The 17,102-nt window shown below is 34.7% G+C and overlaps 1 protein-coding gene across 20 annotated transcripts in view; it reads left to right on the top strand.

The window, feature by feature from the left end:
* CSNK1G3 (casein kinase 1 gamma 3) overlaps window positions 1-15,793 on the top strand; it is a 105,996-nt gene extending 90,203 nt beyond the window's left edge. For 11 of the 20 annotated variants that reach the window (XM_055387436.2, XM_031011101.3, XM_055387437.2 and 8 more), the window contains 3 exons: window positions 3,629-3,735; window positions 4,246-4,269; window positions 13,359-15,793. In XM_055387436.2, the coding sequence (XP_055243411.1) occupies window positions 3,629-3,735; window positions 4,246-4,269; window positions 13,359-13,413 (186 nt within the window). In that variant the 3' untranslated portion in view covers window positions 13,414-15,793. The remainder of the gene's footprint in view (window positions 1-3,628; window positions 3,736-4,245; window positions 4,270-13,358) is intronic. The other 9 variants (XM_063706730.1, XM_055387439.2, XM_063706729.1 and 6 more) reach the window with 1 other exon arrangement.
* The last annotated feature ends 1,309 nt before the right edge of the window (window positions 15,794-17,102 follow it).

Here is a 17,102-nt window from a genome sequence, read left to right on the forward strand (position 1 = left end):
ACTCATCTTCTAGTTCAAGTTATAATTCTAGAAATGTCACTTTAATAGAATTATTCTTTAGAATTTGGCTTATAAACATATTTGTGCATATTTGATTGTTTTAGCCTTCCAGGAATATAATGATATATTATTGACAGTATTATATCTTCATTTCTTCTTTGTAAAACCCTTTTGCAAAAAGACACAAATTTTAAGTGAAAATACTTTTAATGCCATGATACACTCTCAAGTCACCGGTGTTACATAGGCCAGTTTTATGAAAGTCAACAGCAGTATCCTATCTTAACTCTGTTACCACAGTGATTCTATTCTGAACTTGGGATACTAGCCTTTACTGAGAGGATTGGGGAATCTGGGAAACCCTGGAAAAATTACATTAAAGGAAGATGTTGCTTCCTTCTGGTCTGGTTCTGGTCAACCAGGTAAAATGGGGTTTGAAACATTTCAATAAAATAAAGTTTACCAAAGTCAGGTATAAAAAGTCTTCCTCTGTGAACTGAAGTAAATCCGATCATATAATTACAGTGTATATATAGTCACTGTTGCTAGAAAATATGTAATGTTGCTAGAATTTAGACTACCTGGGTTTTTCATTTTCAATTATGCTGCTTAAAATAAGGGAAGACATGTTAGAGGAGCTGCCTGTAAGTTGAGGTGGCATCCCGCTAGCTGTCTAGGGCTATTGAACTAAAGGGAGAATAGGAAACCTGTTGAATAGTATGTTGAGAAAAGAGCAGTGGAAATTGTTGAGTGAACTGTTTGATTATGTACTGGATACAGGCACTCTGTTCAAGGTAGTGGAGAATATGTGAGATAAGAATACTACTTTGCGTCTCCTTTCCAATTTAGTGCAGAGGCAATGACATTTTCAAAATTAAGAATAAAGAACAAAATTATGTTCAATAATTAGAACAAATAATTATTTTTAAATGTTTTCAGAGAGAGAGAGAGAAAAATAAAGAGAAAAAATTTACAGTTCAATAGAATGACAGAAAGGGGGAAGCAAGTGCCCCAGAAAAGGAGAGGCATGCTTAGATGTAAGAGTATTCTTTTCTTTAGATTGCCTTTGAAGATTATCAAGGCAGTTTTGTATGTTTTCAGCTGTAGGCACAACTGCAGTGTTCATTTCTAAGTACTTATTCCATATAGGATATAGGAAACTGAATTTCTACAATTCCTAAGTTAAATATGTTGGTTGATTTGTAGATATTAATACTTTCCTTGGAGTTGGAGAGGGTCCTGTTTCTCTACACTAAAGTGTCAGATCTAGAAGGACAGGGATGTTTATCTTGCTTACTTTGGTATTCCAAATACCTAGAACAGTGCCTAAGCATGTTGTAGACTAAAGTAAGAACTTAGAAATATAAGGTACTATAAATACTACTTTTAAGTCTAATAGTCAGTTGTCAACTCTGTAGCCCATGCCAGGGTTGCTAACCTTTTATTTCATTTAAAGAGATTAGATAGTGGGTAGGAGGGGCATCAAAGAGAATTCTTAGATTTTTGAGCCTGGAAGTCTGGAAGATGGGAGGGCTTTAACTGAAATGGGAGCCTTGGGAAGAGAATACATTTCAGAGGGAGTAGGATAAATTTGCCTTTAGAAATGCAGAGTTTAAGGTGCCAAACTTGGCTTGGCAAACTGAGGATATGGGTGAGTGGTTAGACCCAGGGAGTCCTTTACCTAGAGGTGAGAGTTGAAGCCATGATTATAGATAAAACATAGTGATAATGATGGCCACCATTTATTGACCTCTTCCCATATGCCAGGCACTGTGCTTTATATATTAACATTTATGTATTGATCTCATCTCACCCTCATATCAACCTTGTTAATTAGATGCTACTGTTCACCATTTCATACTTGAGAACACTGAGGTTTAGCAAGGTAAGGTATCTTTCCCAGAGTCTCATAGCTGGTAAGTGGTAGAGCTAGGCTTTGAGTCTAGACCCATCTTACTCCAGAATGATCAGCTAGCGCCAAGTGATTTGATGTACAAGAAAATGAGGCACCGAGCAAAGTGTCCTGAATACATTTTCTAGGAATCATTAGTAACCTTTAAGATAACTCTTATTAGAGTTCTTATGTAGGGTTGGAGAACTGATTGCAAGGAGTAAAGGAATAAACACATGGAAAATTTTATAAAAATGGAAGTGGTGAGTTATATATTTTTTTTCCAAAAAGTTTAGTGATAAGGGAAAAGGAAGAAATAAAACAATAAGGTAAATTTGCAGAAACAAGAGAATTTGGGAGAATTTGGGAATTTCCTCATTTTTATTTTGTTTCAGGATTTCATTCATGCATACATGCATTCATTTATTTCAACAAATATTTATTGAGTTCCTATTCTGTGCGAGACATAGCAGGAAACAATACAAGGTCTCTCTTGTCCTGGAGCTTAATTTTGATGGAGGTAGGGATGGATGTCAAGAAACACAACAAATAAATGAGCAAGCAAATAAGAAAAACATGAATACTGATAAATACTGTACAAATAATTTAAAATAGGGTGTAACATAATTTATATGCTGTGTCAGCATAGAAATTTTTAGCTGTGTGATAGAAAAGGCCTGTCTCAGAGATGCTGTTTGAGAATCTGAAAGATGAGAAGTCAGCTAATAAGTAGGAAGAGAATTCTAGGCAGTGACAGTAGGTAATGCCAAGGCCTTTAAGTGGGAAGAATCTCGACATATTGGATGGAGGCTAGTGAGCTTCAGAGAAGATGGTGTAAGCTCAGAGAGGTAGGCAGGCATCACATCATGTGGGACTTTGCCAATTTGTGTAAGGACTATAGATTTTTTATTCTAAGTGAAACGGGAAGCCAACAGTTGGAGAGTTTTAAGCAGAGAGCTATACATGATGTGATTTGCATCTTAAAAGGAGCACCCTGATTGCTGTGTGGACAATACATTTGAGTGGGGAACAAAGCTGAAGACTAGATAATAGGTTTTTGCTCTTAATCACATAAGAGATCATAGTGGCTTGGACTGGAGTCCTTGTAGTAATAGAGATGGTGAGAATTGATTAGATATGGGATATGTTTGGAGAAGGATTTAACAGGATCATCTGCCATTTATGGATTAGATGTGGGTTTTAAGTTAAAGAGGAATCACAGTGACCCCTACATTTGAACAACTGGGTGAATGAATGGTGTTGTCTCTATTTAAATGGGCAGTTTGAAATGGAGACTTGAGCATAATTGCAGATTGAAGTGAAGGATCCATTAGAAGGAGTAATATTGAAGTTTTTCAATATTCAAGGAAAGTAATTCATGATATAGCAAGGTGCCAGAGGACATAGACACACAAGAGGAAGCTGATTGAGACATACATGTAGGAGTTAGCCTTAAAAACCAGAGGGAAGGAGACAGAAGACACAGATTTCAATAAGGAAAGGAAGTAAGTTGAAAAGCACATATTAGATGACTTTAATCTTTAATAAAATGCTAGACCAATTACTGTATTTAGTTATGAACAGCTACATACTGTTTTGTGTTCCTCACATTAACTTTCTAATTGAAATACTTTAACCTTAATTATGTTTATCCTTGTATAACCTATTTAATATGTATGTATATTTATGAGCATGTGTGTGTACATATACATATATAAAAAAATTTTTTTCAAACAGGTTGTAAGTTCTACAAATGGAGAGTTAAACACAGATGACCCCACCGCAGGACGTTCAAATGCACCCATCACAGCCCCTACTGAAGTAGAAGTGATGGATGAAACCAAGTATGTGTTTGTTTTACTTGTTTTAGTAACTTTTTGTTCTTAAATTATGCATGCTTGAGATTTATAGTTACATACAATTATTTCAGGAAATTTTTTTCAGGGAATAGGTGCATGCAAAACAAGTGGTATGCTTAATTATTTTAATCACTGGAATGAGTTTAAAATAGTGCTATTCCAGTAAACATTTTAATAATACAAAATATTTAAGAACTGTGTTCAAATTCTTATTTAGAATTAACAACATATTTTTAGCTTTTGAGTTTTAGGAGTGTTGATGCATGAAAGTTACTGATGTACTATCAATCTTTTTTCTGTAAGCATAAGAATAAATTAATTTTATAAAATGCATGTTTTAATATTTTGAATTAGTTTTTTCAAAACATAAATTATAACAACATTGCTTGGAAAAAATTAAGCATGAAAAACAATGTGATAATTTCAATGTGAGCTGTTTCTGATTCTCTCTCTCTCTTTTTTTTCCTTGTATTTTTTTTGTGTGTGTGTGTATAGCTGCCAGAAAGTGTTGAACATGTGGTGAGTCTCAAGTGTAGGCAGGCAGAAATAGCTCCATTGACTTGTAATTTCAAAGATTTAGCGTCATTTTGTGTCTTTTGAAAACAAAACTCTCAACACAGTGATTATAATTGGTAAAAGTTATTCAAAAGTATTTGATATCATTAAGATAGCTCTGAAAAGCAAGAAATAATTGTTTGAGGAGCTCTTTTGCCTGCTGCAACTTTTTTACTTTAAATGACATAGATTTGGGGCCACTTTTTAATTGCATAGATGATACACCAACCCTGCTTGTGCTTGTGCATTTGTTTTATAATAGTTTTTATTTGCTATTTAAATAGAAAGATAGATTTTTGCATTAAGCTTTCTTTTTTCTCTTTGCAATTGTTAAACACATGTAGCAGATCTCATCCCCCACAGTAGTATCACTAAAACAGTATTTCATTTACTAACCAATTATCATTGCCTTTGAGTACAATATTGATAAGTTTCATGATAACCTTGTAGTGAGAAAGCCATTTTAAAAATCCTCATCTAAATGGTTGCTAATAATTGCAGATATTATGGAAAGTAACATTAATAGAAATAATTTTAGATTTAAATTATTTTCTGACATTTGCCTTTAATTGTAATACTGTGCTTAAAATGCTTCTCTCAGTTTCAGGACAAATTTTGAGTCAGACTGGGAGTGAATAAAGGAAGTTGCTTAGTTTAGTAAATTTTGAAATATTTTACTCATATCTAAAGGCACCTTATATAATTTTCAAAATTATGCTCATTTGTTGGCTGCAAAATTAGGAAACTTTTGTGGATTTTTTTTGTTAAAGAGCAGTGATTAAGAATCCATTTTAATCACTTTTGACTATAGAATTTATTGACATAAGACTAAGACTAGTGTATGTCAGGATATAATTAGCTATATACTTGTAGATTTTTATGAACTACAGAAATAAATCCCTGAAAGTATAGTCTTACTTGTGTGTTTTTTAATCAAATATAAAAACAACAGCTTATGTTTGTGAATTTTAGGTACAATCCTAAGACAGGAAAGTAGGGTGGTGGTGTGGCAGATTCGACTGCACATGTCTTTGCAGTTAGACATAGGTTATAGAATCCTGTTTCTGCCACTTATTTGTTACCTTCAAGAAAGCTTGTTTCTTTTTCTGTAAAATGAAGCTAATAATACCTACTTCATAGGTTGAGAAAATTAAATGTGATAAAGCCCTGGTATTTTGTCTGGCACACGGCAGGTGCTCAGTAGCTATTATCACCCTATTTATTTCTTCTCTTCCAACTGCTGGTGATGTTTCTCATCTCTGTTCTTGGGCTTGTGCCTCTTTTATCTGTGTCCTATATTTTTACTTCCATACCCACACTCTTCACTGAAACTGGCTGTTCTGTGTTTACATCCTCCTGGAGACTTGCTTTTAATAAAATCTATTACATTTATCCATTTATTAATTCAGCAGTTACACTGCTGAGGTTTCCGATATACCTGATGCTGTCCTTGTTCTTAAGTAGATTACAAGCCAGCAGGAAGATTGCAGTTGTACTAGTATATGTCAGTATGTGATTAATATGATAAAAAAGGTATTTTAAAAAATGGTTAGAGTTTGTAAAGATAAAGATTACTTCCTGACCTGGATGATCAGAGAATACTTGATGGAGGTGGCTCTGAAGAATGGCATAGTTATTTAGCTGGGATGAGTGTGGGTGTGTGTTTGGGTCCCTATCTGTAGACACTGGAGGATGTGAAAGAAGAAAGTGGTGGGAAGTCTATTGCTATAGGAAGGGTTCTCCATTGCCTGCCACATCATGTCCAGATTTCTTGGCATGGCACCAAGGCTTCTCATACCTGTCATAGTCTGGCCCATCTATTTTTGCAGCTCCGTTTTCCATTCTGAACTTTATATAGCATTGGTTCCTTAAATCTGCCTTTGCTATGTTATCCTCTTTATGTACTTCCCACTTCTTGAAACTTACTGAATTTCTTGAAAACAGGTATTTTTTCATCCTCAGATTCCTAGTGGCTATATGTCCTGATAAATCATTACTAAATAATTAACAATGTGGTATACCCATACAATGGACTGCCATTTGACAATATAAAGAAATGAAATTGAAAACATTGTGCTAAGTGAAAGAAGCCAAACACAAAAGGCCACATGTTACGTGATTCCATTTAAATGAAATGTCCAGAATAGGCAAATATATAGACATCAAAAGATTAGTGATTGCCCAGGGCAGGGAAGAGGAGGATGGGATTTCTTTATGGAGTGATGGAAATGTTCTAAAATTAGATAGTGGTGATAGCTGCTCAATTCTGAATACTGAAAGACACTGAATTATATATTTTGAAAGGATAAATTTTATAACGTGAAAAATATCTTAATAAAATGGTTGTTTTAAAAAAAGTATAGCAACTCATAATATCAGTGAAGCCTTACTTCAGGTGGGTTAGGTAGGTTACAGAAATCCTCAGAACTTTCCTACGTCTTTGCTGGTTAAACATTCTATTTAAACAAGATTTTTTCTTTAGGTTTATTCTGACATTTCTACAAGTTTGTTATTGTGTTCCTCATACCCTCTTAATCTGTGACTAAGAAATTTGAGCATGATTTTTTTTCTTTTTTAAGAGATGGCATCTTGCTATGTTGCCAAGGCTGGCCCTGAACAATTGGGCTCAAGTGATTTTCCTGCCTCAGCCTCCCCAGTAGATGGGACTATAGGTGCACACCATCATACCCAGCTCCTTTTCTAAATTGCATCTTGTACTTCTCTTCTCTGTGCCACCATTTGACACGTAACTAGGGACCTGCTTAGAATTTTCTTTCGGAATTTCTTTTTCATCTTTCTTCTTACCTATAATTAGCAGAGATCGTTCTCACCCCACCCCATTAAGTAGAATGTATTCTATAATGCACATTTTAGCATCCTCATGTTTCCTGAGAATAGTATCTCATTGGGGTAAATACTTGATTTCCAAATGATGGAAAATACTCTATTCTCCCATATGGAAAATGATGGAAAAGCTGATTAGCTTCATTAGTAATGAGGTTTTGTCTTTCTTGTTTACTGTAGTTGAGAATTTTAAGACAGGTAATACAAATGTTAGCACCTTCATCATTCCTTCCAGGAACTTAGGAAAACAAAATAATTTAGTTTAATTATTTACTTTTTAAGTAGTATGAAACCATCCTTTATTCTTTCTCTTTCCTTCTTCCAACATTTACCGAACAGATTATCATATGTTTTGTAATGTGATGATTATTAAGGTATGTCAAAGTTTGCATACCATTAGGTTGGTCGGAAAGTATACTAACAACTTTTATACAATGGTTCTCAACCTTGATTTCACATTATAGTCACCTAGGGAGTTTTAAACATGTACTAATACTTAGGCTGTATTTTCAAGGTTTCTGATTTTACTAGTTGGTCTGTGGTGGGGCCTGGTTATCAGTATTTTTAAAAAACTTCTAAGGTGACTAAGGAGCAGCCAGGGTTAAGGATCATTGGTCTAATACAAAGTATTACATGATTAGCACTATAGGAAAGGGATAATTTTTACTGGAGTTCAGAAAATGGAGTATGTCCTCCTAGTTGGGAAGATCAGAGAAGTCTTCATGGGTAAGGATGCATTTACACTAGTTCTCAAAGATGAGAATGATTTGGCAAGGGAAATGGATAGAAGGAGTCAGAGAGAAGAGGTTGACGCAAGGAAAGAATTGAACCAGTCGGAGGAGTAACTCATGCAGGCAGAGAATATATGAACACGTTAATGAAAACTGAGATAGGCTAATTTCCCAATCTCAAAGGGCCTTGGTAGCCAGTAACCAAATTTGGACATTATCTTTCTCAGCACAAGAAAGGAAGCCAAGAAACGACATGTGGTTTTAAGCCAAGAAACAATATGATCAGGTTGATCCTTAGGAAAATTAATTTGGCATCAGTTATGAGGCTTATGTCACTTCCTGGGGTTCAACAGATTGCAGAAAATGGTTTAAAAATATAAATTAAGTTTTCCTATGAAACTAGATGGATAATTTCTATTTTGGGTTAGTATTCTCTAGTAAACAAACTATTCCTTAAAAAATGTTTTAAGATTATAGTATTGGACCATTTGTTTAGTTTCTATAATACTAAGTGTTCAGGACTTTCTTTGATAGTCTCTAGAACTGTAAAGATAAGTAAAGAATAATTTATTTCCTCAAGAGATCAGTTCAGTGAGGAAGAGAGAGGTATAAAAGTTATAATACAAAGTGACAGAGACTGTATAACTCTTTTGGGAGAGAGCAAATGGATTTTAAGTGGAAAGAAGAGCAGGTGCAAAGATACAGAGGTAAGAAATCCCACGTGGTGTGTTCTGGGAATGACAAGGAGATTTTTGCTTTTTCTTACTTTTCCCTTCCTTCCATTCATAGTATAGGCCACCTGGGAAGGAAGCCTAATGGAGAATGAGACTAAGAGGAGGGTGGAAATAGGTTGGGAACAAAATTCTGAAGAGCTCTGTGAACTTAATGCTTTAGTCAATGGAGAATCATTGATGAGATTTGAGAGGAAAAGGGCATGGCCATATTTATGATGGGGGCAATTTGGATGGCAGATTGGAGAGAGGAGAGACTTAGACTGGGAAGTCCTTTAAAAGGTGCTTAGCAGTGGTGGAGGCAAGTAGAAAAGTTCAGAACTCAGCCAACATGAGAAAATGGGAAAATTTTGAAAGTCATTTCAGACTTAAGGGACTAGTTGCAAGTGGATAGGGAGGAAGAAATTGGAGATGAAGATGGGCCTGCAGGCTTTTGGTTGGAGTAATTTTGTAGATGATCTTATTCTCTGATCTAAACTCTTCTTGCATAGCTAAATGGTTCCTCATTTTTTCTTTAAATCAAGAGATCCAGAGATATGAAATTACACTTCAGGTTTAAACCTTAAGGGGAAATATTCTTTGTCAAAGAATTAAATATTAGATGCCATAAAATATACTTTCTGTACACTCATCAACCCAGGTCAGGAGAAGCTAGGTTCTGGAGTCCTACGTGGGTAGTTCTAGGAGGTACCAACAGTCTCTCAACCAAAGGGTGAGCAATGAGTCATCTTAGAAGGGATAAATAAGAACATCATATCCAGATAGGGAAACATGCTTCAGTTTCTGGGTGGATTTGGGAGAAGGAAGTATATACAAATATATAAAGAAAAAGGCAATGAACAAAGGAGAAATGGTGGTGCGGTGTCAATAGCAAAGGCCTTTGTGTGTTTTAGGACTTTGATCCGTTTTGATTGCCTGTTTGTTGCCTAATTGTATTTAAAGAAACTAAGGTTGTTTCTAAAGTTCATCATAAGTAGGACTTAACATATATTCCCAAAGAATTTTAGAGTAGAGACGTAGCTTCACATTTTGAGAGGCTGAGGTGGAAGGATTGCTTGAGCTCAGGAGTTTGAGACCAGCCTGGGCAACATAGTGAGATGTTGTCTCTACTAAAAATAAAGAAAAAAAAATTACCAGCTCAGCGCCTGTAGTCCCAGCTACTCAGGAGGCTGAAGTGGGAGGACCACTATTAAATAAGTACTAACTTTGTGCCAGTTTGTTGGGCTATAACTGTGAGCAGTCCTTTATGAAGCTTAAATTCTAGTGCAAAGGCAGATAATAAATAAATAAAATAATTTCAAAGTAGGAGTAAGTTATTACAGAAAAATAAAACAGTAGTGTGCTCAAGTGGCTACATGGGAGCAGCACTGTTTCAGATTAAGTGCTGGGGAAGAGGAAGCAATTGAGATGAGACCTGATTTCTTAATCTCTAAGACTATAAATTAGCTGTTTCGGTAATTACTTTTATCTTAAGAAATAAGCCATAAGGTTAAAACATCAATTTACTTCCTAACTTCTGTAAGTATATCGTATTTTTTTTTCTTTTTCTTTTTTTTTCTTTTTTATTTTTATTTATTTATTTTTTCTTTTATTATTATACTTTAAGTTTTAGGGTACATGTGCACATTGTGCAGGTTAGTAACCATGGCACATGTATAAGTATATCGTATTTTGAGAACCTCTCTCTTGTCTATTTGGATGCATTTGTATCACATAAGGCAATGCTGTCCTCTGGTGGTAGTAACTTTAATAGCCTGCCAGCTTTACTTTTGCAAATCTTTATAAGGACGTTCTTTATTTAGTGGGATTTATTTAAAATAGATGTCCTTTTTAGATTGTGTTTGAATTTAAGGGCCATTAGAATTTATTTGAAAATCTTATTTAGTCTCAAATAAATGCTGGGCATAGTTCAGTAAAACACTGTTGAAGGAAAGATTACTTAAGTGTAAAGAACTCAACTCTCAGAACTCTCAGTACTGGAAATACAAACTAAGCAAAGTAAATTGCTGATACAAGTGTAGAAAATTTGGGACTTTGTCTTGTTCATCAAAATGTGTATTACATTAAATTGCCCATTTCAAAGGGCTAATACAACTTTAGAAAATTTTGAAAGAATCTACTTTGGAATTTGAAAAGACAGTGTTTAAGAATAGTGAACATTATTAAAGGAATTTTATATCAAACAATAAATTTCCATTGAAATATGGCCATAGTCTTAAATTTAATATTCTAAGTATTTGGTCTGTCACTTCTAAATACCTATTTTTATGTCTTGCTTTCTGCTATTTGGATATTTTTCTGCTCTTTTCTAAGTCTTAAAGGTTCATTTGGAGTAAAGGATTTTATCTTTTAGAAAGTAATTGAGATTTGAGAAATATTAGGTAGCTGACAGTTAAAAATAAATTTGACTTATTTTTTTAAATCCAGAACAAATCTCTTACATGTGTAGTCTTGTTGTACTGTGGCAGCTCTTCTCTAGGCTCTTGACTGGGTAATCCATTTCAGTTCTTTCTGCTAGTCACCTCCATGAGAGTAAAGTTGATAAACATTCATCATTACATATATTTCTAGTTGAATCTTTATCAGCTGATCCACAATTTTAAATTATTTACATTCCATGGTCTAGTCGGTGTGTACTGTTTGGTTTACTTAAAAAAAATGCAGTTGTGTAATTTGGTTTGCAGTACCCTCATAGTGGTTTCATAATTATGGCAGAAATCACAATAAATAATTTAAAATTATTTTTGACTAAAGATAATGTGGGTAGAGAGCTTATGTAATTTAACTGGACAGTGTAGATTTCTGTTTACATTTATTTCACAGAAGTATATAAAACATACCTAGTAGTTATTTTATATTCTGTAATCTTTTGCCGGGTGGGACACTTGAAGCTATTTTTTTTTTTTTTAAACAGAGTCTCACTCTGTCGCCCAGGCTGGAGTGCAATGACGCGATCTTGGCTCACTGCAACCTCCGCCTCCTGGGTTCAAGTGATTCTCCTGCCTCAGCCTCCTGAGTAGCTGGGATTACAGGTGCCTGTCACCACGCCTGGCTAATTTTTATATTTTTAGTAGAGACAGGGTTTCACCATGTTGGTCAGGCTGGTCTTGAACTCCTGACCTTGTGATCTGCCCACCTTGGCCTCCCAAAGTGCTGGGATTACACGCGTGAGCCACCCCTCCTGGCCAAAACTATTCTTTTATGAATATAGATTAGTAAGAATTATAGGAACATCTTTATAAGGTCATGTTATACACAGTCTGAATTGGCAGCTCTCGATGATGAAATCACCATGTATATAAATATACTTTGCTTTTATTACAAAATATGATTTATAAACATGCCCACATACCCACAGAGGACTTCAGTGGAAACCAGGGATACTCAACCATGCTTGCCTGCGCCAAAAGTAAATTCAACCTTAGGAAGAGGTTGACTGTTTAAAGGTTAAAAGAAAAGGTGCCTAACTATATGTAGTGTCTGTCACGTTGTATATTTTAATAGACTCTTTTATGTCTGGAAGGGGAAAATGTCATACCTTCATACCTTTATTTGAAGGATTGTGAGGCATTTAAGATAGATGTGTGTTTAATTTTTTTCTTTTTTTTTTTGGTGGGAGCAGATCAGTGATTCTAATTTTTCAGTTCATACCAGACCACAGCATTTTCCCACAGCAGCCTTGATGTGTTCATCTCCTCTTTTAGAGACAGGGTCTTGCCCTGTCACACAGACTGGGGTTCAGTGGCACAATCATAGATCAAACATTCCTCCTGCCTCAGCCTCTCAAGGAGATGGGGTAACAGGCGGGTGCCACCATGTCCAGTGCATGTGTGTGTGTGTATGTATGTATGTATAATATAATATATGTGTGTGCATTTATATATGTATGTGTGTATATATATATTTAGAGATATTTGTGCATGTGTATATATAGTTAGAGACAGAGAGATATTTAGAGATGGGGTCTTGCTGTATTGTCCAGGCTGGTCTTGAATTCTTAAACTCCTGAGCTCAAGCAATCCTCCTGCCTCGGCCTCTCAAAGTGCTGGGATTACAGGCATGAGCCACTGTGCCCAGCCAAGATTTTTTTTCACCTAGAAATGAAAGTCAGGATTATATTTTTTTGCATATACAGTTTTGACTTGTAAAATGGAATCACCTCAATTGTGCTACTTTAAATATTAAGCATAGTTTTTACCTTAACTTTCAATAAGCTTGACCTTCTTTAACCCTTAAAGAATTCAAAATTGCCAGTCTCGGCATTCTATATAATGTATTTTCTGTCTTTCACTTTTTTAATATGATGGAAAATGTTGTTGATTAGTGTATATTGGAGTGCCTTTTTATTTTTGGAGTCTAAACTGATTATTGGTGAGAATAAACTCCCCAATGTTAGGATCATTATTGCCTTCCTAATGGCTTCAACAATCACATATAAATATCAGGGAGAAAGGGTGAGAATGCATAGAATGAAATTCTTAATTACTCTTAGTGAAAAACCTTTTGAATTTAATGGCTCCTTTTCATGTTGCATAGAATGTCTTGCTATTCTTAAAAGGCATGTGAATGAAACATAATAGTAATAGCTCTGCCATATTTTCACTAATACGTATGCTTCATTGGTGTAATCACTGTTTATCTTGCACTAGCCTGTTGCTTTTTATGATCATTTAAGTTAAAGTGATACAGTCAACTTTGTGACATTTTAGTGCTTTTAAAATAAAAAGAGTGTTTCCCTCATCTGCAGGTGCTGCTGTTTTTTCAAACGAAGGAAAAGGAAAACCATACAGCGCCACAAATGACTCTGGACACAGACAGATCCTGGGGAGTTACTTACATGTTCATCTGCTGTCTTGTGATTAAAATCATCTCTGTAGTGACCACATATATTTTCAAGGACTCACTCTTAGAAACAAAAATGTCATACTTTCATACTTCATTTTGTGGTTGTCTTACATTCTTTTTCTTTTTTTTTTTTTTCCTCTAATTTAACTTTTATGGAAGCTTTAAAGTTTTGTCAAAACATGAGTGCTTTGCCCATCAGTGAATGGAATGGACCAATAAGGTGGTATCGATGAATATAGTTCCATAGAACATTTTCCAGAAGTTCTTCTGTTGTAGAAAGCAGTACAGTATCTTAAGTGTCAACCAGTTATATACCTAATCTGGTTTTTTATAACTTCTGTAAGAGCATAATCAAACAGGAATTTTCTTTCCTCAGTGGATAATACAACAGAGAAAACAGAGTTGCCCAAATATTTAAAAGAAGTTATTCCTTGAGAAGTTCATATTTTGTGACATCTGCATTGATTTCAGTATTACTGATGGTACTGTTACTCATAAGTCATATTAACATTCTCTCCGTGAAATCATGGTACAGTCACTGCCCAGAGGTACTGAGGAAAAAGCAATATGGGTTCGGCAGATGGTGGTGGTAAAATGAATCTTGAGGAGTGTGGTAAATATGTGCTCCGCTTTTGTTGCATCACTATGTGAAGTACTGTGTTGCAGAAGTGGCAAAAGCGCTTATTTTTAAAAATGCAAAATATTTGTACAATGTAACTTTATGCTTCCAAATAATACTGTATGTTAGACAGCAAGAAATGAATACTTTAAAAAGTGATGTGTGTTGGAGTTATAAAGAAATACACTAAGGAGAGGTAGTAAATGTGAACCTTGTTGCAATGTATAAGGTGGAAGCCTAAAAAAATCTCACCGAAACTTACTGCTGAATGATTACATTCTCCCTTAAGCAGAAAACTTTGGATGTGCCATGCAATGGTGTCTGTGTAATTATTTTGCTCTTTGATAAAAAAAAGACCCCCAGCAATAAAAAGTGGGTCACTCTATGCCCTCTGTGCACATTAGTCTCTTGTATTCAACTTTGCTGATTCTCTGGAATTTTCCTACTCTTTAGCATAATTTTGATGATTGAAAAATATTTTGGAAAGGATGGGTCAGGTGCTTTGCCTCTGTAGTCTTTTGAAGTGCCTGCATATGAACAACAACAACAACAACAACAACAAAATTCTGTAAAAAAGGAAGCCCATTCCACTTTTCAAGTATGCTTTGTTTTAAGCCATAAAGACACACACGTAGTTTTGTCACATTCTACTAGCCAGAATTTTCAAGAAGGGTTAAAACAAAGACTGGCTAGAAAGATAATTATTTTGAACAAATCTCATATTCATCTTTCATTTATAAAATTGTTACTTATTCCTCCCATGCAGTCTCTTCGTTGTCTTTAAGTGTGTGCCTCCAGGCATGCTTATTTATTTTTATTGTCTCAAGGTAACATTTAAGATGTATATTAAAGTAAAGCTACATTTTTTTACTTCATTATTGCATTTACAGGGATTTAATTGTACTTTGTAATTTATTTTTCTTATTTGCCAAAAGTTTAATGCATTTTTTTTGATGAATTAGGCACCCACATGAACACCACAAATCAGGACATTGTTTATCATTGTTGCTATGAATCCTATGAATGATCTTTTTTTTTATTTTAAAGACCTACACTTAACCTACAAAACATTTGCTGTATAATTTGGTCAACAGTTTCTATCTAGCTGTATACTGTCATGATGTCTTAAACTGCAGGAGTTACATACTGAGTTTATATTTTTATTTGCTTTGAGCAAGGTAGATAAACGTTTTGGCCATTATAATGTGAAACCACTTCTTCTTTCTTTACAGTATTTGACCAAACTTGTGTGTCTATGATATTTGTAAATACATGCGAATATCTGTATTTCTTATCATAAGCCTATTTAGTTTTATTCTCAGTAGGGTTTTTTGGATTGTACAGTGTTTATATGATCTGAACTCCTTATACATAAGAAGGTGTGTATATTAATCCAATTATGGACTTAAAATATTTTAAAAGTATAAATACCCTTATTTGCTGCAAAGACCAGTGTGTAGGCATTTGCTTTTTAGCAATATTTTTAAGTGCTCCATTTTAATGCCGAGGAATAAGTCTTTTGGCAACACAAACTGGTCAATAATAGGTAATGCAGGTATGTTCAGGTTAAGCCAACAATGTTTTGCATTTTTATGCTTATTTTCTGTCAACACTAATGAAGTCAACATTGCCTGAATGTCTGAATAATGAAACACATCCCTGTTTAAAAGTATGTAACTGAAAAAGAAATAAAAAAAAATAAAAGTAGTTTTTTTAAACTTGCTCTTTCCCATTTCCTCTAAAGATGGGTAAAATAATGTCACTCCCTAATTTAAGATAGGAATTATAAAAATTTGGTTTATTTAGTCTGTTATATATGAGAAGCAGAGCTAAAGGAATATCCTTTTGTTATTTTATGTTTTGTTTTGCTTTCTTGAAATCCAGTGGTAAAAAGCACACACTAGGAAGGATCTAAGCTTTCTTTAATATTAAAAAAAATTATACTTCTCTGAACTATTTAGTAGAGCAATAATTAAATACATCTTCTGATAAATTAAGGGAAATAGCATCATTTTTCCTTTTTGAGAATGGAATCATACTATTATGTTCACAGAAATTAAGCATTATTCCAGTTTTAAGTGAATGACTTTAAAATCATTGTAGATGGGGAGCCCATATTTGTAACAGTATCTCATAGTTCATCATTGTGCTAGGTGCTTTAAGGGATTTTACAAAATGACATTAATGGTACGCTACTTACTGAGGGATGCTACAGGTAAGAAAAGGCAAAGCAGCCCTCTCTCACCCTGTGAATATTGTGTCCCTTAAGCAGCAGAGACCTTCAGAAGCAGGAGAAAGATCTGGAGATGACACAAAACTGTTAAAGGCTCTATTTAGAAAAATTGGACTTAAGATTGGGATTTCAGTCTGAATGAATGTATAGTTACATTAGTCAGAACTCTTTGAATTGAAAGTGACAGAATTTAACCTGGCTTGAGCAATAAGAGTGTACATTATTTCATTTAACTGAAAAGTCCAGTGGTAGGACTGCCTTCAGACATGCTTAATCCTGGAGTTAAGACAGGAATCCTCTCCATATCTTTTGGTTTTGCTTTCCTACCCTGCTGTTTTCACTGTCAGGAAGACTTTCCATGTGTCATGGTAAAGTGGTCATCCAGCAGCTTGAGACTTCTACCCTACCATCTTAGTAGTCTCAGCTAAAACAAAGGGCCATTTTTCTCAATAGTTTCAACAGAAGCTTAAGACTAACATTCCCTTATTGGTTGATGTGCCCACCCCTGAGCCAATTACTATGGACAAGGGAATATTGTTCTCCCAGTGGCTGAGCCTGAGTCATGGTTTGACCTTGAGGAGACACAATGGTGATGGAACTGGTTGAGAAGAGTTAAAAACTTTTTTTTTCTACTAGAGTGCAAATAGAATTATAAAGATTTGCTGATATTCAGGATAACTAATTTCTTCTCTGCCCAGTTCTAATACAGACCCACATAAATTATTTTCTTAGGACATTTACTTGTTCATAAGACTACATGGATCATAACCAAAGAAAGGACTATATATAGAAGA

The sequence above is a fragment of the Gorilla gorilla genome, chromosome 4, assembly GCF_029281585.2.
Source record: "Gorilla gorilla gorilla isolate KB3781 chromosome 4, NHGRI_mGorGor1-v2.1_pri, whole genome shotgun sequence".
NCBI lineage: Eukaryota > Metazoa > Chordata > Mammalia > Primates > Hominidae > Gorilla > Gorilla gorilla.